At 35.0% G+C, this 26,239-nt stretch overlaps 1 protein-coding gene across 2 annotated transcripts in view; it reads right to left on the bottom strand.

The window, feature by feature from the left end:
- The window catches only part of LOC100800422 (transformation/transcription domain-associated protein), a 31,906-nt gene extending 5,872 nt beyond the window's left edge, over positions 1 to 26,034 (bottom strand). The window contains exons 1-26 of one of the 2 annotated variants that reach the window (XM_006590663.4): positions 25,582 to 26,034; positions 24,351 to 25,066; positions 22,507 to 22,632; positions 22,339 to 22,424; positions 21,579 to 21,687; positions 19,587 to 19,682; positions 19,015 to 19,077; positions 18,868 to 18,927; positions 16,158 to 16,226; positions 14,611 to 14,692; positions 14,083 to 14,135; positions 13,905 to 13,970; positions 12,597 to 13,829; positions 11,263 to 12,255; positions 10,846 to 11,181; positions 9,843 to 10,098; positions 9,524 to 9,746; positions 9,050 to 9,437; positions 7,403 to 7,552; positions 7,104 to 7,325; positions 6,758 to 6,979; positions 3,243 to 3,893; positions 2,225 to 2,485; positions 1,794 to 2,141; positions 759 to 1,171; positions 251 to 680 (exon numbers count right to left, since the gene is read on the bottom strand). In XM_006590663.4, the coding sequence (XP_006590726.1) occupies positions 251 to 680; positions 759 to 1,171; positions 1,794 to 2,141; positions 2,225 to 2,485; positions 3,243 to 3,893; positions 6,758 to 6,979; positions 7,104 to 7,325; positions 7,403 to 7,552; positions 9,050 to 9,437; positions 9,524 to 9,746; positions 9,843 to 10,098; positions 10,846 to 11,181; positions 11,263 to 12,255; positions 12,597 to 13,829; positions 13,905 to 13,970; positions 14,083 to 14,135; positions 14,611 to 14,692; positions 16,158 to 16,226; positions 18,868 to 18,927; positions 19,015 to 19,077; positions 19,587 to 19,682; positions 21,579 to 21,687; positions 22,339 to 22,424; positions 22,507 to 22,632; positions 24,351 to 25,066; positions 25,582 to 25,639 (7,710 nt within the window). In that variant the 5' untranslated portion in view covers positions 25,640 to 26,034. Of the gene's footprint in view, positions 1 to 250; positions 681 to 758; positions 1,172 to 1,793; positions 2,142 to 2,224; positions 2,486 to 3,242; positions 3,894 to 6,757; positions 6,980 to 7,103; positions 7,326 to 7,402; positions 7,553 to 9,049; positions 9,438 to 9,523; positions 9,747 to 9,842; positions 10,099 to 10,845; positions 11,182 to 11,262; positions 12,256 to 12,596; positions 13,830 to 13,904; positions 13,971 to 14,082; positions 14,136 to 14,610; positions 14,693 to 15,462; positions 16,082 to 16,157; positions 16,227 to 18,867; positions 18,928 to 19,014; positions 19,078 to 19,586; positions 19,683 to 21,578; positions 21,688 to 22,338; positions 22,425 to 22,506; positions 22,633 to 24,350; positions 25,067 to 25,581 lie in introns of those variants that run through there. The other variant, XM_026124370.2, reaches the window with a different exon arrangement.
- Between the last annotated feature and the right edge of the window lie 205 nt (positions 26,035 to 26,239).

Below are 26,239 nucleotides of genomic sequence, written 5' to 3'. Positions count from 1 at the left end.
ACAGAGATAGGATCATAGTCCTCTTCAATTTGACAAATCCAAAGGAAAATGCCAAAAAAAAAGTTTTCACCATTTAAACAATGTTCTTCACATTAAAATATAGGGATTTTTCCATAGTACTGTGCCACTACTATATCTTGGACCTTCATTACGTAATAAAATAACCAAGGCAATAAAACTAAAGATATACAACCTTAACTATGACAGACAAGTGGTACTTAAAACCTTAGTCATTAAACATTTAGTTTACCTGGAGTTTGCTCATGCTGTTAAGAAACTGGGCATGCTTAAGCACAAGGGTCTCAAACGTTAGTGGAGCATCCTCAGATCCTTCAGATACATCATTTACCTTGTGTGGCATCCCAGATAATTCCAGAATAGAACTTGAAACTAAAAGTGGTTGAACCCTGGCAGAATTTGGAGCTAGTGTAATAGGCTTATCCTCAACTAATATTGCCAGGAGAAGATCAAGGCCTTGTTTGAGCCAGAAAACATCACTCAAAGCCCCCCAGTCTTGAATTTGGATAATAAATTGAAGTCTGGTAAAAAGTGTTTTCCTGAGAGACTCATGATAGAGAGAGAAGAATTTCATCCTAACTTCAGGATCTCTGGCTCGTAAACCAAGCATAAATAGCCTTTCCACCTTCTGAAAAACCTCTTGACGCAAGGGTAAAGGATATCTGGAAATTATTTAAAAATAATCAAGACAGAATACAATTCAAGCATAGCACATACAAACTTAAGATGAATAAACTTACTTATTTGAATCTGCACAAATCCCATAAAGAAGTTCAAGATATTTCCTGTCCCACTCATTGAGAGCCACAGGTGTGAAGTTTTGTTTATCTACTTGTGACAGCTTATGAAGAAAAGAAACTATCTCCTTAGGAGTGAGAAAAGAACTTGGTGTGACTGAAGTTCCTTGTTTACAGAAGTCATCTTCAATCCACCCTTTAACCACATCAAGTATGCAAAGAAGTACACTAGCATCAATTCCTCTCTCTGAGAGTAAAGCATTCAATATTTGAGATACAGATCGCTTGCACTCGGAAACAACCATCACTCTATCAGTGATAAGTTTCAAAATTGATTTTAGATTTGAAATAACTGCTCCAACATCAGCACCTTGACGAGAAGACGTGACCGCTGAATCTGGATCTGTTCTCTGACCCTAATAATGTAAGAAACTTTATTTAGTCAAAAAAGATTTGAAACAGAAAAATAAATCAAGCATAATTGTTATAGATTTTAACCAAAAACAAATCACACAATCAATAAGACAAGATATGTTAATCACACTAGATAGACTCGATTTAATCAGACTAAAGTAACAGAGGAAGCAAAAAGGCACAGCCGCACAGGGAATGCCTGCTTTGCTAGAAAGAGCAAGGCTGCAGGGTAGGTGTTACTAGATTACACAATGGAATTTTATTTTCAACCAGCATATATGAAAGATATAAACAAAAATTGGCATGTATCCAAAAAATAAATATAGGAATAGACATAAACACTTAACAACTTCACTCTGATTAAAATTAAGCACATCTATAGTTAGTATCATTAGCCTTAACTGACTCAGGTGAATAGTACTGATTAGACAAATGATATTTTTTAAAATTAATAATGAACATAATTTAATGCATGTATGTGTTTACTGATTTATCATGCATATTTTACCTCTAAATTCTAACTCTAATTCCTTTTGCTTCTACAATTTTTATTTTAATAGAAAATTCATTTTAATCCTAGACTTCAATAAAAAAAATATTAATTCAAAAGGAAAACAAACATACTTGTCTTGAATGAGAGCCTGCCGATGAACCCATATCACGTTGCAGCCGCTGGAGAATGCGAACCAAAATTAAGGGATCAACAAAGTTCCTTTGTACCTCTGTCAAGGTTTTTATGACAAGCAATAGGAAACTAATTGAACTAGCATTATTATCATCACTAGACGTTTGAGGAGCTGTGACAGTGGTAACATGCTTCTGTATCAAATCATCAAGCTTCTGGTGCAACAACTTAACATCAGCAGGTGTGGTAGTTGCTTCTTGAGGAAAAGCAACAAAAATCATCTTCAATAGTGAGCAAAAAGATTTGCCAGCATCTAAAAGTTTATGCTTGAAACATGGTTCAAGAATCTGGGAGGAAAAACAATTACCCACTATAAAAATTGAATCATTCAGCAAATAAATAAAAAAAACAAAAGGTAACAATGCCCTACTTGAGAAATCTGGTTAATGTTATTTCTTATAAACAAGTGAGGTTGTTTCTCTAAAACTTTGTTCATGACATCTAAACCCTGTGCCAGTGCAGTGGATGGATCCTTTGCTTGAGATGGCTGTATACTGCTCAGAAGTTTTTCCAAATAATTAAATTTTACATTTGCATTCGGCCACACTTCCAAAGCTTGTGAAAGTAGCTCCAAAGCTTGTTTGTACATGGCACTTGCTTCTTTGTCCTTTGGCTCTATGACTAGCGCAACCTGATCCCAAAAATCAGAGACAATAATTGATAACATCCTCAGAAATGGAATATTCTAGAAGGGGTTGTTGAGTATACATTGAGAATCTTTTCAGCAAGCAATCATACTTTTGCCTCAGCATCATACTTGTCATCTCTAGACCTCAAAGGGCAGGTGACTAGGAAGCACAAATATGACACAGGACACAAGGATTTCTAATTTTAAAAATCAATTAGGAATGACACACTTATAATATAACATATAAAATCAAAATCTAAAACTAACATAAAAATATCTTTTATAACAAGAGAATATCAGAATACATATTTTGAAAATGAGCACGAGTCATTGCAAACATCATAAAATGTTAAAACTTATCCAATTTTTATTGGCATAAAAGTTTAAGGAAGAAAAAAAACTTACAAAAATACAACTAAAAATATTTGTTGTCCATGCAGTGTCCACATAGATACATGGAAGGGAGATATTACTATGACACAATACAGCTACTACTTAGAAAAGTCTGAGTTAGGCAAGTGAATATTGAAATACTAAGAAAATCATGTTACCCTTTGAACCATTAATACATAACAATGGCAGATAAGAGCTACACAAGCTATAAATCATAAATCATTTTTAGAATAAAAGAAAGATAGTATGGCAATGCAAGTACCAACATCATCAAATTCACAGCATAAAATATTGGATAGTGTTTTCATAAATGTAAAAAATCATCACCATGTGAAATGTAAAAAAACAGGTTAGAAGTAAGCCTCACTCTGATAAGAAAATTAATAATCATTTCCTCCATTGCAGCATTTGGTTTAAATTCTTCATCAGGTTGACTGGCAGATCCAGGGGTTTCAATGTTAGTGATTGATGAAGGACCACCAGGTGACATGACACCACATAGGGATTGCAGACCAGGCTCTGGCTTTACTCGCTTACTTGCATCTTCTGGAAATGTAGACCCATCGACAGATCGCTTAGAATCAGCTGAGCTAGGATTAAAGACATCATTGATTTGGCTAGGTGCATCAGAATCAGTAACAACTTTCATCTCATTTTGCCTTTGCCTCTCCCAGTTAACAACTAATCCAGCAAGTTCAATGGCAAGACGTCTGTTCTCTGCTGTGGTATTATAAGGCAATCCTAGGCGACTAAGAGAATTCACCATCTGAGGAACAAACTGTGCTCTGCAGCTGTAGAAGAGATCGGAATGGCGGACAATTAGTTGGAATATGTGAATAAGATTCGGAATTGAATGACCTTCTTCAACAAGGATTTTCTTGGTATATCTTATCCATATTGGCATCCGAGAATCACCAAGGGGCAAACGTCGAGGCAGTGCTGGCATTAGAATGTCAAGAGCCTGCTTGACCAACATTTTATTTTCCGGTTGGCAGGTCCTGAGAAGAGCAACAAAAACCTGCAGTTGCAAATCAGTGTCAAGGTACAGATACACACATTTTTGCCTGTGAGATTCAGTTAGATACCAAATAAAGACTGTATTTCAAAGCACGTTCATATTTCAGACAAAGCCAAAAACTACTCCCATTCGCTAGGCTCAGTAATAAATCTGTTCAATCTAGAGGCATCAAATTTTGACTTAAAAGCTCTTTAAATCCCACAAAAGCACCCTTAAAAAGCAAAAGATTATCTCCAACTTCTATGTAAAACAGACCCATAAAAAAGGAAAGAAACTTGGAGATGATTACATGCCATAAAATCCAGTCCCTTCAAGAGCAAAACATGAAAGATATATGTCAAACATGTCCAAATCTAAATGTCTACTATTTAAAAAAGGTAAACAGATTAGCCATATTTTGCAAGAAAGCATTCAAGCACTATACCACCTTACATTGATATTTTCCATTTAATGGTGCAAGTTCTGACTTCTAATAGGCTCCTAAGAGGTTAATTTATCCGACTCTTCATGGTGACACTTTCTTAGTAAGCTTTGAAATTAAAAAATTATAGGAAGCCTACCCAAGTGATTAGATTGAACAGCGTTCCATGATAAAAATATTCCACTCAATCATTTAGATGACAACTAGAGTGGTGTTAGAGTATGTGATTAGCATGCTGTATTTTGTATGTCCTATAACACATTAATTGTGTTAGTTATTTAAATCGTCGAGTAGTTGGTATATTTTGTCAAATGCATTAATTGTAGCAAATTCTGTTACCTTGTGTTTGGATGAGGAATTTTAAAATTTCAAGGAATTTAAAATGCCTAGAATTTGAATTGCTTTGATTTTAATTTCTTTTATTTTTCAAATGCTTTATTTGAATAAATCAATTCAAATTTCTTCCATTTTAAATTCTTTGTTTGGATAGGACAATTTAATTTCCTTCAAATGCAAAATTTTAATTTTATATCTTAAATAGATGAAATTTTAATATTAAACTTTATAGAAAATAAACACAATCTAATTTTGAAATATTAATTAAAAAATATTTTCAATTTTTAATAATTTATAAATATAAAATATTGATAATTTTAACTAGGGTTATTTTGCTTGACCACAACCAATGATGTTTTTAAACCGACATCAACCGAGGCTATTTTTTGGTCGACATCAAATAGGATTTTTTTTTGGTCAAAGTATGCCGAGAATATTTGTCAGCTGATAGCCAAGGCTATTTTTAGGCTAACGTTGGTTGAGTCTATTTTTCAGCTGATGTTGGCTAGATTTTTTTTACTAACGTCGACTAGGGTTTTTTTAGCTGACATTGGCTAGGGTCTTTTTGAATGACATTGACCAAGGCTATTTTTAGCCAACGTTGGCCTAAAAAATTCCAACAGGCGTTGACAAAAAAATCTACCCAATATCGGCTAAATAATAGCTTGGTCGATGCCAACAAATAGGACCTATCCGATGTCGGCTGAAAAACATCATTGGTCAACATTGGCCAAATCCCTAGTTGAAGTTAGCTAAAAAAATAGTCCTGACCAATGTTGGACAAAAAACCCTACCCAACATCGGATATAAAATAGCCTTGGGTGATGTTGGCTAAAAAATAACTCTAATCGATGTCGACCAAAAAACTCTAGTGGATGTTGACTGTAAGAAACTAGTCGATGTCGACTAAAAATAGTCATGTCGGATGTTGGTAAAAAATACCTAGCTGGTGTTAGCAGAAAAAACCCTAACCAACATCAACAAAAAAATCTAACTAATGTGGTTAAGAAATAGCTCTGGCTGATGTCAGCCAGAAAATCTTAGTCAATGTCAGCAAAAAAATCCTAACCGACGTCAGCTAAGAAAATCTAGTTGACATCAACCAAAACTCCCTAGCTAACATCGGCTAAAAAATAACCTTAGTCGATATTGGCTAAAAATAGCTTAGGCTGATGTTGGCTGAAAAAAACTAGTTGACGTCAACTGAAAAACCCTAACAAGTGTTTATTCAAAAGTTAGTCATGACCGATGTCAGTAGAAAAAATCTAGCCAACGTTGACAAAAAAAAAATCATTGATCAACATCAACTGAAAAAACCTGGATGACAACGGTCAAAAAAATCCTTGGTCGATATTAGCAAAAATTTCCCATGAGTGACGTCTGTGAGAAAATAACCCTAACCAACATCATCTAAAAAAATCATAGCCGATATCGACAAAAAATAGCTTTGGTTGACATCATACAAAAAAATTATGATCGAAAAAAACTCCGCCAACGTCAGTGAAAAACAACTTATGTCAATATTGGCCGTAAAAACTTTGGTCACCCGTAATTGTGAGTGTTGAGCGAAAAAGAGTCGCGAGCAAGAAGTGAGTTAAAGTGAGCATCTCCGAAAAAAGAATTTCAAATTCTATATCTTTTGAGAGAATTTGAAATTCCACTATTTTAGTCCATGAAAATGATTCATAAAAATACCAGAAATTCAATCTCCTTTCAAATACTCTATCCAAACAAGCTATTTTATCATGAATCATTTTAAATTCCTTGAAAAAATGAATTTCCTTGCTAAATTGCTCCATCCAAACATAGGGTTAGATTGACAAGCTGTTAGAGTAGTTAAAAGACTGTTAGAGAGATGTTAAATTCCATGGTAAGTCTCACATCTAAAACTAACTTTGCTATACAAATCCTGTTAGAATCTCTACAAATAGGTGTTCCCAGCATTTAGAGACACTGATCGTAGTTTTCAGATCAAAATTCTCTCAATAAAAATTCATAACTCCTTTTGCATTTTTCACCACTCTCTCATTTACTTTCAATTTCTCACCTGCTCATGTTCACAAGATATGAATAAGGAGCATTTTTAAAGAAGTTGATATTTCCATACCTGGAGTATTATTTTTTCTGGGGCTTGATATGCCTCCAAGAAATGGCAAACATTCACAAATGCCCATTGTTTGCTTGCAGTGTCTTCACGCTTAAGATGATTCCACCCAAACTTTATCAGTTCCTTCCTATGATGGACAAGATCATTTTGAAGATATTTAAGAAGCAAAGTGGCAAGCTGCAATAGTTCTATTCTTAAAGGCTCATCATACTCGGCAGAAACCTACAGAAGAGGGACAGAATGCATTGAGAGACACAGAAGAACTTACAAAGCCATATCAAAAAAACCGAATCATGAAGATTTCAACGAAGGGCCATATGAGAAATTAGACATAATAAAGATATACCTCCTCCGGAGGATCGAGAAGTTTATCAACAATTGTTTTTATTATAGAAGGATCAACAACTTCCCAACTTTGACCATTTTGAAAGGCATGTGCAAGCATTGGAAGAATGAGCATTTGCATCACAATCACCAAATGGTCATGATCAAGTTGTTTTGATTGGAAAAGGCTGAGAAAATGCAATAGAAGAGCCTTTTTCATGCTTGGTGGATAACCTTCTGCCACCTAAAAGGCATCAACATAATCAAATATAAGAATGAACCAAAATCTCAACAGGAATTTCAAATCCAATTATGAAGTACCTCAATAATGTAAAACTCCTTCAGGAATGTATAGTCAATCCGACTATGAAATAAGAATATGGTAAGTATATCAAAGAGAACATTCACTTCGTTTTTGTCATGTCTCAAGTAATTAAGGAAGCATTTGACAAGCCATTTGCTTTCTTTAACCTGCAATTCCATAATGACCATGAAAGCAAGTTAACCAGCCACTTAAAAGACAAGACAAATAAATGTACAGTTAAAATTATTTAAATTTAAAATATACTAAAATTAGCATTTGAACAAAGTAAAAAATACCATGAATACAAATTGATAACAGAAAGCAAAGCAATAATAGGGATTATGATAGAAGTAGAATAAATGGGAAAACATTAAGCAGATAATGAGCATAATATGCACATAAATTTTCTAATGGATATATTAAGTGTGCAGTTGCAGTGGTAGAACCACAATAAAAAAAATGACTTCAAATTTAACTTGCCTCAGATTGTTTGCTAGGAAGAATGAGCTTCTTCTAAGTATTAAATAGTGTGGCCTAAATTTTAAATAATGGCATCGTATAGTTAATGCACAACATAAAGTTCAAAGAGAAGAGATATCTAGTAAAGAAACCAAAAAATCAATACAAACAATTTGGTCAAGGAAGTAAATGTTTAATCTACAAAAATTAAGTGAAAAATAGACTGCAATGAAGTGACAACTTCTCCAATATGTTTTAACATTAAAGCAATGCCAACAAGGGTTTAATAGATGCCTTAAAAACACAACTTTCAAAGTTGGCAGTTGAAACAGGAGGGATCGACGGATTTGCAATGAATCCTTGAAGACAATGAGATTTGATGGCTGGTTCAACTCACTGCCTCCATTAAAGAAAATTCTTATCATCTAATTTTTCAGAAAGGTGTGAGAGAAGGTTGGGGGAGCGGAAGAGGTGGGAAGAGAATTATTTTCAGATCTCACCAAGCTCTGTATACCATTTTGAAGTTCCAAGAATATGATTTTATATTTCATTCACCAAGGGTAACAGTTACATCAGTGTATTTATAGGCTCAGCTGTCATAGTGATAGCTGGCATAACTAACCTAACCAACTACTAACTATCCAAGGACACGGTTGAATAATTTTTCCTGTTTACAGCACTCTCACAACAGACAAGTAAATTGATAGAAAATAGCATTAAGAGGATGAGATTTTAAAGCTGAATATGAGTAATTAATCCCTCTTCCAGAACATTCTATTTCTCAAATCATCACAAATCTGGATCCATGTCCACAGGGGGAAATTGCTGAAAAAGAATCATAAAGTCTAAAGCATTAAAAACAAACTGCTGGTTGAAGAATTCAGCAAATGCTTATTTTTTTGTCAAATAAAATGGTGCTGGCATGACCAGCATCAGCAATGCGAAGATGTCAGTGAACAGCTGGACTCCAACAGTTGAGAATCCAGAGCCCATACCTCCTATTATTCTACACTCTTGCAATTATACTAGGATAAAAAAACTTCCAAGATCAAAAGCAAAGAATGCAACTGCTAAATATCTTTAGCATGCCATGAAATTATTTAGGCAATCATTCAATAACAGAAACAAGAAATTTAAAAAAAAAACTTTTCCTAAATCAACAATGATGATACAACACTAACAACATTGAGCTTCCTTATACTTACTTGCACTAGGTTCAGCTCCTGTTCTTTTTGCAATCGGGATATTCTTGCAGGTGACTTCCAAACAAGAACTAATGTATCAAACACACTACGATTACTTTGTAACCAACCAGGGATTAATTTGACCAGGGTTTTTATAAGTGCTAGCCCCTGAAAGTAAGCATCGGATGTTGCATTGGGAGGAGGAGCAGGTGGATTAGAAGCATCAGTTGATGGAGCAACAACACTTTCTTCGCCTAATAAACTAGGTGTACTTGTGGATGCAGGAGCCACTGTCACATCAGATTTGATCGGAAATTCAGAGAATGCACTTGCAAGTATCTTTTGCGGTGATTTTGCAAGTTCATCTCTTAATGGCTGCCCAGCTTCTAAACGAATTATATACATGAAACTAAATTTACAGCAAACATGAAAAAAAGAAAGTCAGCATCCAACCTTAATAGGCATATAATTAAAGCTCAGCAGTCCAAAACTTACCGCCTAAAATACTTTGGTTCACTTAATCGAGCAAGAAAATAATCAACTGCAAGGGGTGAATATCGATTTAAAAACTTTGTAAGTGGAAGGCGATATGGACTGTTGATTTCACTATATACTTGTCCTGGGGGAAGAGCTCCTTCCAAGTCAATAGTCAAGGTTACAAGTTCATCAAGGAACTTTGAGGCAGCAGGAGGAAGCAAGTGAAAAAGCTCAATTATAGCTACAAGAATAGAGAAGACATATCAGCACAAGTATGATCTAAAGAAGTTGCACTAGAGACACTAGCATTAAATAGGCTAAACCATAGATGTAACACCTGCAGCAATCTTTGGTTCTTCACCAGCCTTCCATGACTTCTGACTCTGAGCCAACTTTTCAGGCTCCAGCCACCTCTTTAGATGCTCTAGAAGTTTTCCACCCAAGGTAACATTAAACCAATTGGATAACAGTTCAAGCAGGCGGGCCAGACCTAGCAGAAGAGGCATGCTGAGATTTTTTGTGTGTGCCAAATTGACCAATATAGGTCTAAGGCTGCTTTGTAGAAGTTCTTTGGGCATCCTTTGATTAATAACCTAGGTGACAGGGTGACAACGATGTAAATGAGGTTAAAAAATATTTCCATGTATATTAAAAGCATGCATGCAAAACTAAAGCAAACATACAGAACAGATAAGATCATGTAAACAAATTATTTGTTTTTTTAACACTTCCACCAGAATAATATAAGAAATAATGGGAGCGGCAGGAATATGGGGAAATGGATGAAGGAAAGGAAGACAACCATCAGATTTGGAAAAGGAGAATTCTTTATTCCTAGAATTGGAAGAGGAAAGTCTCTTCTATAATTCTGGTGAAAGCCCTATATTTAGCATCTATAATCCCATAGATTCATGAGAATAAGGGAATAAATAAATTCTTAAATTTTCTCCTCTATTTCCTTAGTTATGAACTAGTTCCAACTATAACATATTCAAATGTTAATTATGAATATGCTTTTAATTTGGGGATCTTTCAATTTATTTTTTAGCATTTGTGTACTTGTGTAGTATAAATTATTTAACATGTATTGAAAATATTAAATATAGCAGCCATCCTGGGAAAAGCTATCCAGTTATAGCACTTTTGGGTTTGGCTGCTCCACTATCTGGGGTTGATAACTATGATCGGGAACAAATGACCATGGAAATGATAGGCATTAAGACTTCAAATGCTCTATCAAATTACCAGATGTGTGTACACTTCATTATGGATATATTTGTACATGCATTATGATCAAGCCAATGAAGAAGCAGAAACTATACATCATAAAAGCTAACTACCTGTCGCAGGCCCTCCTTTGCAACAGCAACAATTTCAGGAGTCCGACAGGTTAAAGACTTGAAAAACATTGAAATAATCTTGGCACGCAACTCAGAGTGATTTGGAGTCTTAAAATCAGCCCATGCCATTGTTGTACAAAGAAGCTCAATGCAAGCTGTTCGAAGTTTAGTTAACGATGTCATCACTTTGGGGTTGATAAACTTAGCAACCCACGCATTGTCATCAGATTCTGCTATTTGCAACGCTTCTTGCAGGAAGTTAACTAACTCTGGAGTCAACTTGAGAAGAGGTGGCCTCAATGCTAGACAAAAATTCAATGCTGTAACTGTTCCAACCTACACAAGATACAACCAAGTAAATTAGTAGATGGATAAAAAGCTCAAAGAAAGATCGAATAAACCGCCATCAGGAAATACCTGCTGATCAACAGTCTTTAACTTGAGTGATCGCACAATAAGAGGCTGGAGAAAAGGCTGATACAACGGCTCTAGTAATTCTGACACCTCACTGCCAGTCCTGCTAGCTAAAAGTGCCAAGCATGATTGTACATTCTTTCTCACAATGATAGATGCATTCTGGTTGAACAACTCTTGAGCAAGAAAATCAACCACTCCTTGGAAGCTCTGTTTACGTGCCTCACTATTAGCTTCATCAGCATTATTTACCACCCGAAGAACTTGAGTGAGCACTTGACTTGTCTCCTCCTGCTCCTTGCTAGCATATATGGGAAGCTTTTTAAGGACATATATTAGACCACGCACAATTCTTACTTGAAAAAGGCAAAGAGTCTCAACAGTGACCTTTCCAACCAAAGCACCAAGTCCCATGATACCACCCATCTGTGCTTGCCATGTAAGCCCATAGCAACAATGCAGAAGACGGGGCAACAGTTGTTCAAATACAGGAACGCGGACACTAGGGGGTGGAGAATATACAGGATTCATTGATGGACTAGAGACAATCATAGGTGTACCTGGCCCTCTGGACATTATGAAGTCAGTATGTTTTGAACGAGCTAGGAATACAAGTGTTTCTGCAAACACATTTAAAGCACCAAGAGCAGCTTTGGCATGGAGCCTGTTTTCATCTGCTAGTACATCAACTAAAGCATCCAAGAATATTAGAGGGTCCAGCTCCTTCAAATTTGAACAAGCATTGCTTTTAAGCCTAGAACCAACATGAACACTATTTGAGAGTGATGAACCCCCAAGTGCAGCTGCTGATACATTGCTGGATGAAGAATCAATGTGAAATATCACTGCAAAATGGCGACATATATTGACAACAAAATCATCTGTGGGATCTGTGAGATCTGCCCCACCATTGGCAGCAATGACAGTCATCAAAAGAATCTTGAAAACAGACTTCTCAGCCATAAGCTGGGTCTTTGTCTTTACACCTAAGTCAGCCTGAAGATGAAGTGTTAATATAATATTCCAGAAAAAATACTATAACATAAACCCATCTAACATATGCCAGTACTTAGTAAAATGTTGGAGAGCATAAGACGAGACCAATTGGTGTATAGAATACCCAAATGTAACCACAGTTAAGGAAGTATAATGTGATAGAGCAAAAAAAGACTGACGGTAATGGCGGCAGCAGAATTTTTTATAATTTGATTAGACTATCATGGAGAAGTGATCTATGAATATGGTGAACTAAGAGTTATTTAGTTCCACACTTTAATAAAAAAAGACAGCACAATTTTTATAGGATATTATATGTACTTAAACAATAGCAAACTAACCTTGACTTCCATTAACTCAGACCTGCGTGATGATTGATCAACTGTAGAAACTAACAATGCAGATAGCTGCTTAGACGTACTCCCCTCATCAGCAACATTTCCAGGCAAATTGAGCTGAGATGATAGGCAAACTCGAAGGAATTTTAGAGCTTGCTTCCGATAGAAAGCATCCATGCCACAATTTTTGTTCATTACAGCTTCCACAGCAAGATTTATGCATCGATCAAGTGGCACCAAGAATGGGGTTGCAGGCTCAAATGTCAAAATCAGGCGAAGCCCATGCTCAGGATTCTCCTTACACTCAAGTGCTAGAGGCTCTTTGAGGAATCGTCTGTTTCGGCCTCCTAACTTGCCAAGAAGCTGCAACGCTTTTGCACCCCAGGGATAGGGAGCTGGTCTTAAGTGAGACCACAAAGCAAGAATCACCTCAGACATTACACTAGCCATAATGGGTTCGAGGAAATCGGGATTTAAACTATCAACCCAAAACTCAAGTGTTCGTAAACCAAGACTCACTAATTCGTCACTTCCCGTAAGACATAATACCAAAGGTTTCATAAGACGAGAAAGGTATGGTAACAGAGAGCTCAAACGGGCAGGTAAGGTTAAGCATAGCTCCAATAAAAGGTCTCGCATATCTTCAGCAGTTGGCCCTTCCAACATAGCCAGCAGCATATTAAGGCAGGGCTGCAACATGGGGACCAAATCCCGGAGCAAAAGTTCATATTTACACCCTGAAAGTGCCTTGAACATTGTACGAAGCAACTGCATGTAGCCAAGAGGTCTTTCAACTTCAGTAGCATTTTTCATGCAAAATTCCATTATTACAGGCGCATGAGGCTGCAAAATTCGTTCAAAATCAGATGGTGCTTTAGCCACGGCACCAAATATAAACCGAAAGAGATGCAAAACCAGTTTTGCTGCAGGTGAATCTGGTTGCTTCAAGACATCAAGTTTGCTGCTCACAAGAAAATTAACAAGCACATCTGCGAATGGCCGGTACACTTTCTGTGCTGCTAGAAGGGTAGAGAATATATGAACAAGTTGAGTGTTGGAGATCATGCACTCAAAAAGCTCAGGCATACACAGAGAGAACATGTCCATAAGATCTCGAGGTTCCATGATGGCCAAAATCTGTGAGAAGAGATGCAGCATCTCCCTCTCCTCATCTTTCTCCTTGAAAAGTGCTAAGCAATGAACACCACTTTTTAAAACACCAGAAGCTTTGCAAACCTACACAAGACTCTTAGTTAATTTAGCCATTAAAATTAAAAACACTGATGTTAACATTAAGCCTATCTGTAGTACCTCATCTTCTCTCATGCCCCTCACTCCTTGAGGTGGTGATAAATTAGAAGACGGTGAGACAAGAGCCTGTAATGTTCCATGGATAGGGAAAATCTCATACGTGAGAAATGTTATATGTCAAGGAAGGGTGGGGTTGGCAAATCCACAGGCAGAAATTATTGTACCGAGGATTCATTACCTGAGGTCTTGGGGAATGTGCATGGGTGATGCTCCATATGATGGTCTTCATTCCTGAAAGTTATTTAAGAAAGTTAAAAAATAAATAAACATATGATAAAAATGTATATTTATCAGTCATAAAATAAGGGGGCAAAAAGCAATAAAATTAGATGAACAAATAACACTAAAAAACCAAAAAATAAGAAACTACTAAGGATAATAATGGATCCAATCCAATCAGTAAATTTGACCAAGACTAATCCAAACTAGAGAAACACACGTTGACTTGAATATTTGGATTAAATTGGATCAAAAAGAGCTTGGCAGGACCATTATCATATTAGGTATATGATCATTCAATCTCAAATCCTTTGAATGACCTTTTTCTTCTTTTTTATCATTTTTCTATTTTATTTGGATTTCTTATTAGTATTGTTTAAAAATTTAAGGAAATATACAAATATATTGGATTTCATTCAACACAATCCATGATCACCCCTGTCCCCTATGAACTACAGAAGGTTTAACGATATAAAATATAAATTACCCATCACTAATGTCTTAATCAAATGTTTGCAATCATTAACTTCCTTTGAATGTTCTACAGGAACCTGCAAAGCCAAAACTGCCTGCAAAAAAAAACATGGACCAAAATCACAAACGCAGATATCCATCTAACAATGCAGAATTAAGAACACAAAGTAATAGTGGTTTAACACAAAGACAAGCATATTATGCAACAAAATACGAGAATCATGATTTTGCACTAATAGCTTTAGTAGGAGTGAAAGGGGTTTTATTCCCTTCTAGCCAAAACAAAGAATACATGAACACGGTAAACATAAGAATTAGAACTGTACAGTCAAGTTCTGGTTGAAAAAACAACAGAACCATATTAAGTTCAGGAACAATAACTGAACAATTAAGTTTTTGTTACTATGAAAAACAGTTAAAAGCAATTGCCAATATAGCGTAGTTAAAAAAAAAGAGGAAGAAAGCAAAAGAAATAAGAAGAAACTAAAAATCAAGAAAATAGTCCCTTTTACTAAAATATGAAACAAAATGAAGGACTAAAATCCACATATAGCGTAGTTCATAAAACTGTCATTAGTACAAAGGGTGCACTAAAAAAAGGAGTGTGCATATTTATAATAAAAAATAATTAGTCCAGTATATGATTTTATCAACAAAAAAATCAACAGGTGGGTTAACAAAAATTGTAGACCTGATCACATCAATCTGTATAATTTAAATAAAAAATGCCATGACTAACAAACCATACTGCTTTTCATGCAATACAGCAATATGTGGTCATTACTATTAGACCAAAATGTCCAACTTACTGTCAGAATGCCTCTAATTAAAACAAAATGACCTTATTCTCAATTGAGAAAATAACCTGAATGGTTCTCAAAATAAAGATATACGTTTACTTCCATCCTAGTTATGATTTCTTGAGTTCTCCATCATGCCTCCCTCTTTGTTTACACCAAATGCCCAATTTTTGTATAACATAAGGTGTTCCGTGTTCCCGGATGGAAAAGATCCATACAAGCACCAATAAAGATGTTTAATCAAATGGAAAATAGTCCAATAGGAGATCACAGAAACTATAGCACAAACCATCAAGAGGAATATAGAGGTAAATGGTCCATTTTTAACTTAATACATGACAACATTAATGGACTCGCATGATACATGTAGCCAACCCCTTCTAGTGTGAAAAACTGAAAATGCTTAACTGATGTTGTTTATAAAGTATTCCCCAAAATTAGAGAGCTGAGGGCCTGATTATGAAGTCCAAAATTTAAAATCCTCACTTAATTTCAATTATAATTGCAAAACAAGAATGGCAGTTTCTCTCATTTTTTCTCAAAAATAATTCAAGATGGACAGATAACTGTTAACCATTCTTAATTTATTTCCTTTCTCCACTAGCGAGTAATATTTCTTTGTTTCTTTCAAGAAAATTTAAAATGTAGTACAAAATAAAGAAAATCATGACAATCTGACACCACACCAAATGTTAAGATAAACATGCAAGTGCAATTACATAGCCTGAAAGAGAATCTCAAACACAAGTTTTCTAACAACCTGCACAGGGAGTTCAAGCTTTGATCTCAAGGTAGCACGATCCTTTCCTTCCTCACCTTCCTCCAAGAGCTATATAAATAATAGCAATAAATTATATTCCTAATATATTAAGAAATGTAGCAACACAATAACCTGTAGATTTACATTAATAAAAGTAAAGCACAAGTAAACATTGCAAGACTAATTAGAGGCAATTTATCAGCCACCTGAGCAAAAAGCTCAGGTAGTAACCTGACTCTCCATCAGATATCCTAAAAACAAAAGCAAAGAGGTCCCTAGTCAGAAGCTACCTCAGTTATGTATATATTGATTGTACAGAGGAAATGTTTGCAGAACAACTTCAAACCAACATCAGGTGAGATATGAAAACTTATAGATAGACATAATGATAGGAACAGAAAAAGCAGAGCATACTTTATTGATAGAAAACAGCTAAAATCCCTTCTCCATGGCTGATATCAGAAGACATGCTGATAGGCCACATGACAGAAGAATAAAAGATAATGGGGCAAAAAAGTTAAGAAAAGTCACAGATCTAATTAGCTGGTTAAGAATAGTTACAGAATTAGTTAGACGGTTAGAGTTGTGGGAGCAGGAACTGTAGGAAGGGAATAAACTGTAAAAGAGGATTCATTATGAATTGTAGCATTTAGGAACCAATCAATAGCTTAGTTGTAAAAGGGGGAAGTGGGGGACCTTCCGAAGGAGAATTGTCTCCTCTTTTTTCTGTTTGTCATTCTATTTACATCACAGAACTGTTCTTTTTTTTTTCTCTATTCTCAGTTTTCTCATCTCTGAAATCTCAGGCTTAATTGTTGGGTTGGTTCATTGCAGATGAGAATTTGACAAGGACGGTAAAAAAAAATGGAGTTAGTATTTTTTTTTTCAAATATTGTGCCTTCTTTAAATACTTTTGCTAACTTCATATACTTCAAAGTTTAGTTGGAACCTTGGAGTTAGTATTTTTCTTTCATAGAAAAGAAATTCATTACGTAATAGAAAAAGAGAACAAAGGAAGATAATCTAGAAACCACAAAAGTAAGTCACGTGACAAAGCATGCTGAAAAAACAACCCTGTCCCAAATGTTAAGTTCCCTTGAAAATTCTAGCATTCCTTTCCAGCCAACGACAATAGAGAACTACAAAGGCAAAGCCCTTCCCCAGAATCTAAGATCTAAGGTTTTTTACAAAAACCAGAATCTCTAAATTTAATAAGAAACTGAACCAGATACTTAGGGAAGATTTAATTCACATCAAAAAACCCAAACCTGAACATGCAAAAACAAAAAAGAGTGCCGGTTTCTGAATAAGCACAAGCACATCACAAACATATTAGGACATTAGCAGTGAGTGCTGAGTGCTTTTGTAGCATGTCATGTCATGTCATTGATGTTAATCCTGTTAAGAACATTTTATGACGCCAGGGTACTCCTAAATGGTTGTCATACCTATACCGGGTGCAGATCAACTACAAGTATTAACAGATAATTATTGAGAGAGCTCATGGGTACAACATACGCAATACCAGTACAAGTATTAACAGGTAACTGTTGAGTGCTCATGGGTACAACATCTGCAATACTCACCTATCACTTGAGTACAAATCATCCAAACAAAAACACCAAGTTTTGTTGCTAAGTTGTTTGGTTTGCTACCAAATGAAGCAATCAGCTACTTCACTCTGATGAAAACTTGAACCCTAAATCTTTATGCTAACTTGAGTTAAAATACTATGAAAATTGTATTTATCTTATGATTGAATTCCATTAATGTTTATTTTTGTATAAACCATAAGGTGTCCCGTGGTACCCAGAATCAAGCTTTTAGAAATGTTATCCCATACCCATATCCACGAAACTTAGAGAATTGCAGTCCAAACAAAAGGGTTGACCTTAGGCGACACTTTGGATTCCATGTGGGTTTTTCCAGAAAACAAAAACTATATTATGAGAAATACCCAGGAACTAAAAAGAAGATTTGCAAGAGAAAACACCTTTAGAGTCAAGAGAACAAATTCTTGTCTTATTACCAGAGGAAAGATGACTGAACAAAGTCAAGCAAGGTAACATCGATATTAACTCTATCATGCCATCTTCCAGAAAAAAAAAATCCAAGAAAAGCTTGATGAAGCAAAATTGACATACTGGAGCAACATGAACAGTTGGAGTTAGAATACTAAGAAATTGTATTTATTTTATGATTTAATTACTGTACTGCTTATGCTTGTATTTCTGTAAGACACATCCAAGCATACTAGTACCCTAATTTTTAGGAATTTTGTCATAACCAGAACCCATACCAGTACCATACTCATACCCATATCCATGAAACTTGCTAGCCTACCTTATAGACTGCCTTTAAAAGATGAAAAATTTGCAAGGGAAAACATGAGAAACAATCAGAAGCAGGATTATTAATATATGAACATTTTACAAGAACAAATACGATGAAGAGAAGAAAAGTGCAAGGAATATAGAGACGATAAGGGATCCTGTACCAAATCCATTTTTGAGAAAACTCCCTTAAAAAGACCATGTGCTTTGAACCAAATAAAAGCCAATCACTTTATGAAATGTATTTAAAAATGTACCGTACTCCAAGAAAATGACCGTGCCCCAGCCCCAAAGGTTATCACCAATAATCCATAATAATCAATTATAATGCGGCAATTGTTAGACATAACATGAACTATAAATTGATCCCAAGTAACCTGAGGAATTGTTCGTTTGAAAGTACTGAATTTCCCAACAAAAGCGTCCAGAATGCGGCCCTACAAAGTAACACAATTTAAGTCAGTCCCAAGAAACAAAGTAAAATGCAAAAATTGCCAAAATCCAGCAGAAATCATGTAGCAGACCAATAGAATCCTTGCTTCATCTGTAGATTGTTGATCAACCCCTTTCTCAAAAATTGGTTCCACCTATATCAAATGGAAAGAAAATAAGAAGACTTCAAGAATTTAATCAGATAACAAATCCTAAATCTCTTCTTTTGGGGAGAAGGGGAAAACAGAAATAGAAGAGAGGTTTTACATTTTAGGTCAGAAATAATCACCATTTTATAAAAACTCTAGAAGCAAGCAAAAAAAATAGATTATTTAGGAAGAGGCTACAAGAGAGAAAACAAGATATACTCCAAAAGGACAAAAGAATAGCAAAAACATTAAGGAAAACAAAAATAATAATACAACCACACCCTCCAATCACATGAAAAACAGTTAGTCAAGCTCTGAACCAACTGCAAGCCAAACACCATAGAGACGCCAAATAAACAACCATGTTCTAATTCCCAAAGCTAAGGAGGCAGCAGCCTAATTTTATAATAGCTCAAAATGAACATCACAAATACTTTCTACAAAACCCTTGGAGCTAATTGTCAGTGAAGACAGAAGGTGGACAATTAAAACAGAATAAGAGTTAGGATACGCACCAGATTCAACATCAAGCGAGCACAAGTGGTGTGGATGCTCAATGATAATGAAGCATCATGCATATTACTTGAGAATAAGTAAATAATTCGTGACAACTGCAACCATAGAGAACTCATATTAGCAAGATCACGTCTATCAGAAACTGTCAGTTAAGGATATTTGCAGCAACACAATGAGATGAAATATTATGTCATCCAATTGAGAACAAATTTCCATGTATATATAAATATCAATTATCATCTTACCCCCATCAAATGTTTAAACTTTTCCCCCACAAATTTCTGTTGACTATAAAAATAATAGAACTATAATCTCTATTTATTAAAAAAATATTACATGTAAATTTGTGAACAAATGTATAACAAAAATTATGAATTGAACTCCAAGGAGATGCTGTTTTTTCTATTATAGATCCCTGGCAATCAACTCGCTTGTGCAGCACTTTTTTTCTTCTCTTAAAATTAAATGTATAAAGCATTTTTAAATACATAACTTACTACATATTTTGATATTTCTTTCTTATTTTTCCTTAAACTATTTGTTTATGTTTTTCCATTATTGGTGTGCATTCCTTTCTTATGAAACATTTTTAAAAGAGAAGAAATTTTATTAAACAAGAGAATAGAGGAGTATGGAGTAACAGATATAATATAATCCAATCCAAATTCCAAAATGAAACCCGTAAATACAAAAATAGAATAAATAATTCAGCTAGGGAAGGCTCACAATCTTTCTCTATATCCAACAAAGAGACCCCACTAGAGCCATTAGCTAAGCATCACAAAAAAGCTCATAACACTACTTTATAACATACCAAACAATAAAACATTATCCTTGAAAACATTCATAGTACTCTCCACAAAAAACTTTTCTTTTTTACTCTTCACAAAATCTATAATTGCTCCAAATTTTCTACACAACATGATTTGTTGAATTACTCCTCCCTTCTTTACCAAATTTTGACTTTTAGTTTCCAGCATGTTTGGTTGAATTACCATATGCTTCTAATAGTTATTTTATTTTACTTTGACAAAAATTTATATGATCTGTTTCTTAAGAGTAAACCCTTATTTTAGTCCTTGAAAGATTTTGGAAGATTGACTTGGTCCGCAAATAATAATTTTTGACATCTAAGAGTCCAAAAGTAACTAAAAAATTATTGTCAATGACTAAAAAATAAAAATCATCATTAGAGGGTTAATTTAATGTCATAATCTTTCAATGACCAAATTATTAGGAAAAACACAAATCCCACAACGGTTAGAAATAATGCCAAGATAGAGTATATAAGTGGGGAGCAACCCTCACCCTACAAGTTGATTTTGTAGGATTGAGTTAGGGCCAAACCCACATTCTAAGACAAAACTGTAACATTCCTGATTTTCAACTTCTTGATAACTCTCACATTACGGCATTTCACGCAGTGATGCTTTATTCAACATCTTTGTTGATCAGAACCCTCCACCAGTATCCCTTTCCAAGACCTTGAAAATAAGTTTTGTCCGCTTCGAGGATCAATGATTGACCCCACAACCAACACAAGACTTTTCAGTGTGTTTTATCCTCAATCATGCTTTCCGGGAAACTTCCCAGAAAGCAACCCATCTCATAACTACTCCAAACCAAATACGCTTAACTATGAAGTTCTTAAGTGATGGGCTACTGAAAAATAGATATATCTTGTTGGTATAGGTAGTATCAATTAATTCCTTTAAGTTATCCTCAACTGTACAGTCTCATACCTGTACATCCCCTGGATCTTTCTCATTCTAGTGTGATTCGATCGAGGTGTTACAAAAATGACATTTCAAAAATCTTTCAACAAATACTAATCTAGTGCTTTATAATAATATTAATCAGTAAACAATTGTTAAGACGACATGATAATAAATAAATAAAAAATCCTTAATTTACTATTCTACAAGAAATTGCTTTAACAAACAACTCCTATATTAAATAATAAACAACATGGAATAAAAAGAAAACCATACTTGTGATAAGGAGAGATCTTGCCGAACATGATGCACAATCTCTGCCAGAAGACTATAAGCCAAGGGCCTCAACGTCTCAAAGCATGCACGTCCAGTCCCAACTAGAACCCTAAAAGTTTGAATTATCTATAACATAAGAGAACATTCAACTTGTATTGATGTCAAGTTTTATTTACTCTGACTATTCTAAATTCTTGGTCCACTTTTCTATATTCTCTACTAGCTAACAGACATAGATTCACCCATTTAGATTCCCACAACTCAACAAGTTTTACTTCAATCTAGGATCTCAAACATCTAACATTGGAAACACAAATCTAGAACCATTATCTGAGAAGCTACAAGAACACGGATCTAAAACAACCCAAATTATGACTCTTAATACAATTGACAGATAACTTTCCAATACAAATATAGCTCGTATAGTTTAATCCTTCTTTACTAAATAACTACACATGATTGTCCTATTAGATCAATTTAAGACCATCTAGTGTGTACTTTGCACCACTATTGATCTTCTAAAAGAGAAAAAGAGAATTACAATAAAGGTTCTCTTGATAAAAATATGTACTACGACAGAATAATAATGACAGAGTGGTTATTCAAGTCACATTAAGCTAATATAGTAGACATAATAGCCACTAGACACTTATAAACGGTTATTTATACTTCATGTAAAAATATTATTAACAGGAATCCCTTATTTGGAATCCATCCAAAAATATCTGCACCAAGATCTCAGAATAGGTCATCAAGTTACCTTTCTTCTAGTAGTGTATCAATAAGAGGAAATAAACCTCTCCTGAAATCTGTTCCAAGGACATGTTTCAGGGATATTAATAGTTCCTGCATCCAACATCTTTGTCTTTAAATCAATTAAAAAGAAATCCAATAGGGAAAAAAAAGACAAAAGCAACAACAGTATCACCTTTCTAATGGATACAGAATCAGAGCATGTTACAAGCAAATTCACAATGCTTTTACATATACTTTCTTCATGCGGCCTTATATAATCAGCATAGCTCTTCAACAGATAAGTTAAAAAGGAAACTGTCTGCAATAACAAAAAATGAAACTAGTAAGTATATAATTAGATGATATCAAGAGAAGGATTAGTTAATGAAAAATTTGTGGCTTTTCGTTTTCAATTGTTCACCCCCAAATAACTGATAAAGTAGGATATATATCCACAGGTGAACCAAATGCCAAAACTGACCATCCTCGTGATGTGACTTTCACCTCATACTTGAAAATTTTAAAGGACTTGTTAATCTGACTACATAAGACAAAAAGGGACCAAAGAGAGTGAAAAAATAATAGCAATTAAGAGTAAAAGAATTGTCTTCAAAAACCTCACTTGACTAACTCATTAACTAACAAAATTTAACTATTTTGCAGATGAAATTTGAGAGAATACCAAACAAGAACAACAGTGGTTATTTCATTTGAAAATGTGATCTTTACCATTATTTGTCATATAAGTTCTATGATGCCCTCGATAAATGGAAATCTTTGGGGTCTTGTTTTCTGTTTCAATTAATATGTTTTCACTAATAACTACAAAAATACCAACTTGTTTTAGTTTAGAAGGAAATGACGAAATAGTGACAAAAAAATGTTGTTTTCACCATTGTCAATACCAGCGTAGCGGAGCGGAGCGGCCAACCCCAAAAGTGGGATAGCGGGATAGCGGATAGCGGGATGACCGCTATTCTAATGTTTTTTTTTATATATGTTAAATAATTAATAATATATATATGTTTGAAAACAAAAATATAAATATATATATATATATAAGTTTTTAATATTATAAAATTATGATATTATTATATTTATTTAATATTATTTCTATACTATTTAATTATTAACATTATTATTATATATTAATATTGTTTGGCTACCATTTAACTAGATATGTTAAACTTTAAAACAAAAATATAAATATATAAATAATTAATAATATATATATGTTCGAAAACAAAAATATATAAATATAAGTTTTTAAAATTATAAAATTATGATATTATTATATTTATTTAATATTATTTCTATATTATTTAATTATTAACATTATTATTATATATTAATATTGTTTGCCTCTACGTAAGCCAACCCTAGTGGTATATATGTTTTTTTCCTGAATCCCCTAATGGTATATTAAAACTGCGCCGCAACACAGAGCCCTCTCTCTCTCTCTCGTCCTCCCTCCCTCCCTCTCTCTCTTCCCTCTTTCTCTTTGGAAGAACAAAGCAGACGAAACAACACAGAACAGAACCTCCAGTGCTTCGAAGTAGTGGCGCGAAAAACAGCTCCGCAACCCGCACCGCTCCGCCGCGACCCAAAACCGTGCCGCTACACACGTGTCCGTCGCGGATGGGTGCCGATCCGCTCCGCCCTGCCGCTATTGACAACTATGGTCTTCACCATTTCTTTCACAAGGTGAAAACAAAGTGGCGCTTTTTTAATTATTAGTGCAAAAAAATTAACTGAAAATTAAAGCAGAAAGCAAATCAAACACCAGATTAATTTCCCTAGTAATTGCTAACTTGCTTATGCCAAGTTTATGTGTGAGATGTTGAAAATTCAAAATCCTAATAGTGGGTACGCCATGACCAACATGGGGGTTGGGAGGATTTTGATGTTCACATATATGCCAAAGTTGTACTATGCTCCCAGGTGCTTAAAATACTAAAATCTACACTTACTAAAATAACTACTAATATAAATTGCAAAAATATTTAGCCAGCCTTCATTTTTACCATAAGCACCTACCTTAACTTGTGCACCCTTGAGCTCAATGAAGTGAGTTTTCAAATGAGGAGGAACCCTTTCTGGGCCAGGAACTGATATAGCAGCAACCATCAATGGCAACAATTGAGGAATATTTGCTTGCACAAGACGACTATATAATTGAAACAAAAACATCACCACCAATGGACTCTCCGTAACAATCTTGAATGAGCGAGTACTTGGATTAAGCAGTGAACCAGTTGCAGTGGTGTTGTTTATACCTTGATCAGAAAGTGAAGTCTCCATGGGTTTGACATCTTCCCCAGTCATTGCCATGTTGTCAAAGAAATGGCTAACAGTTAGTTTAAAATTTTGGTAAATCTTGCAGACGAAGTCCAGAAACGGCTGGACTTCATTTTCTAGAGTTGGCCTAAAGTTCCTCAAAAGGTCAAAGATTATACGGATACAAATTAAGCCGTTCTCTTCATTATCGGTGGTAAGCACTTGCATGGCAACCTTCAAGAGGTCTTGTACAAAGGGGCGGAGAACTTCACTGTGCGGAAGTCTGTTCAATATCTCAACCACAATATTCCGAAGCTTGTGCTCCTGATTGTCCACAAACTGTGGCTTCGTAATTTGCAGCAGAATTGCAGAAAATGCCCTGAAGTAGCACTTCAGAAAATTTAAGTACTCAGCAGTGTGAGCTATCTCAAGACTATCCCTAACCTCCATCACCATCTGCAGTCTTGCCGGAATCGCTGTTTTCAACCAGAAACACAAAAACAAAAACAAAAAAATTAAGCAAAAACAAAACACTAAATGTCAAAACAACGAAAACTGAAAGCACTTAAATGCCAATACATCACAGGCATAGTTGAATCCATTTTCCTACGACAAAAGAACATGAAAATAAGCACTAAATGTAAAAACAACAAAAACTGGAAGTGCTTAAATGTCAATACAACAGAGGCATAGTTGAATCCATTTTCCCACGGCAAGAGAAGATGAAAATAAGCATCAAATGTCAAAACAACAAAAACCGAAGGCACTTAAATGCCAACACAACACAACACAGGCATAGTTGGATCCATTTTCCAGCTGCAAGAGAACATGGAAATAAGGAGAAAAATAAAAAGTAAAGCCGAAAGCAACGAGTAAAGCATCCATTTTTAATGTTTCAATCATCACGCAACTTTTTTCCATTTCAATTCACAATCAAACAGTAAAATGCTAAGCAACAATTGCTGCAGATAGAGGGGGAGAGAAAGCATACGGAGGTCTGCCTCCACGAGATGACGAGAATGCTGCTCGAAATTCTGAACAGGACTCATGTTGGCGGTGTAGAAGTGGGAGGGAAATCAGAAAAAGCTCAAACCCTAAGTGGCTAGCTTCAATCTTCAGAGAGAAGAACAATTCAGAGTCGAAAACGTTTATGCTATGATTCTATCTCTAGGGTTTAACAAAGTAACTCTAATCTAAATTCTAAAGGCACTGTGACTGTGAACTCTCTGCCTCTTGCTGCAATTGAGAGAGAGTGGTGTTCAACAACAGATACTTGGAGCGATTGGTGGAGTTAAATAAGAAGAATTTGCATTCTAACTACGAGTTAGGGTATGGAATTTTGTTAGGGCTTGAGGAGCGGCTTTGAGTAACAGTGGTTTCCCCCCTTTCTTTCTAGTGTCGGGTTCTCGTCCTCAACTCGGCACCATGGGAATTGGACTTACTCCAGGGCCAGTGCTTACGTTTAATACGAAAACACACTTACCATTTTACCCTTTTGAATTTAATTGTCTTCTATAATTTAGTCAAACAGAATTAATTTCTCGAGGCTAAAAGGATAAATTAGTTTTTATATTATAATTATAGATCATTAGCGGAAAACAGGCAATTCATGCCTAATTTCTTTTTTCATGTTTTTTAAAAATAAAAAG

This window comes from Glycine max, chromosome 11 (genome assembly GCF_000004515.6).
Source record: "Glycine max cultivar Williams 82 chromosome 11, Glycine_max_v4.0, whole genome shotgun sequence".
Classification (NCBI taxonomy): domain Eukaryota; kingdom Viridiplantae; phylum Streptophyta; class Magnoliopsida; order Fabales; family Fabaceae; genus Glycine; species Glycine max.
The sequence above is the reverse complement of the archived record's forward strand: the minus strand, read 5'-3'. Positions and strand labels throughout refer to the sequence as shown.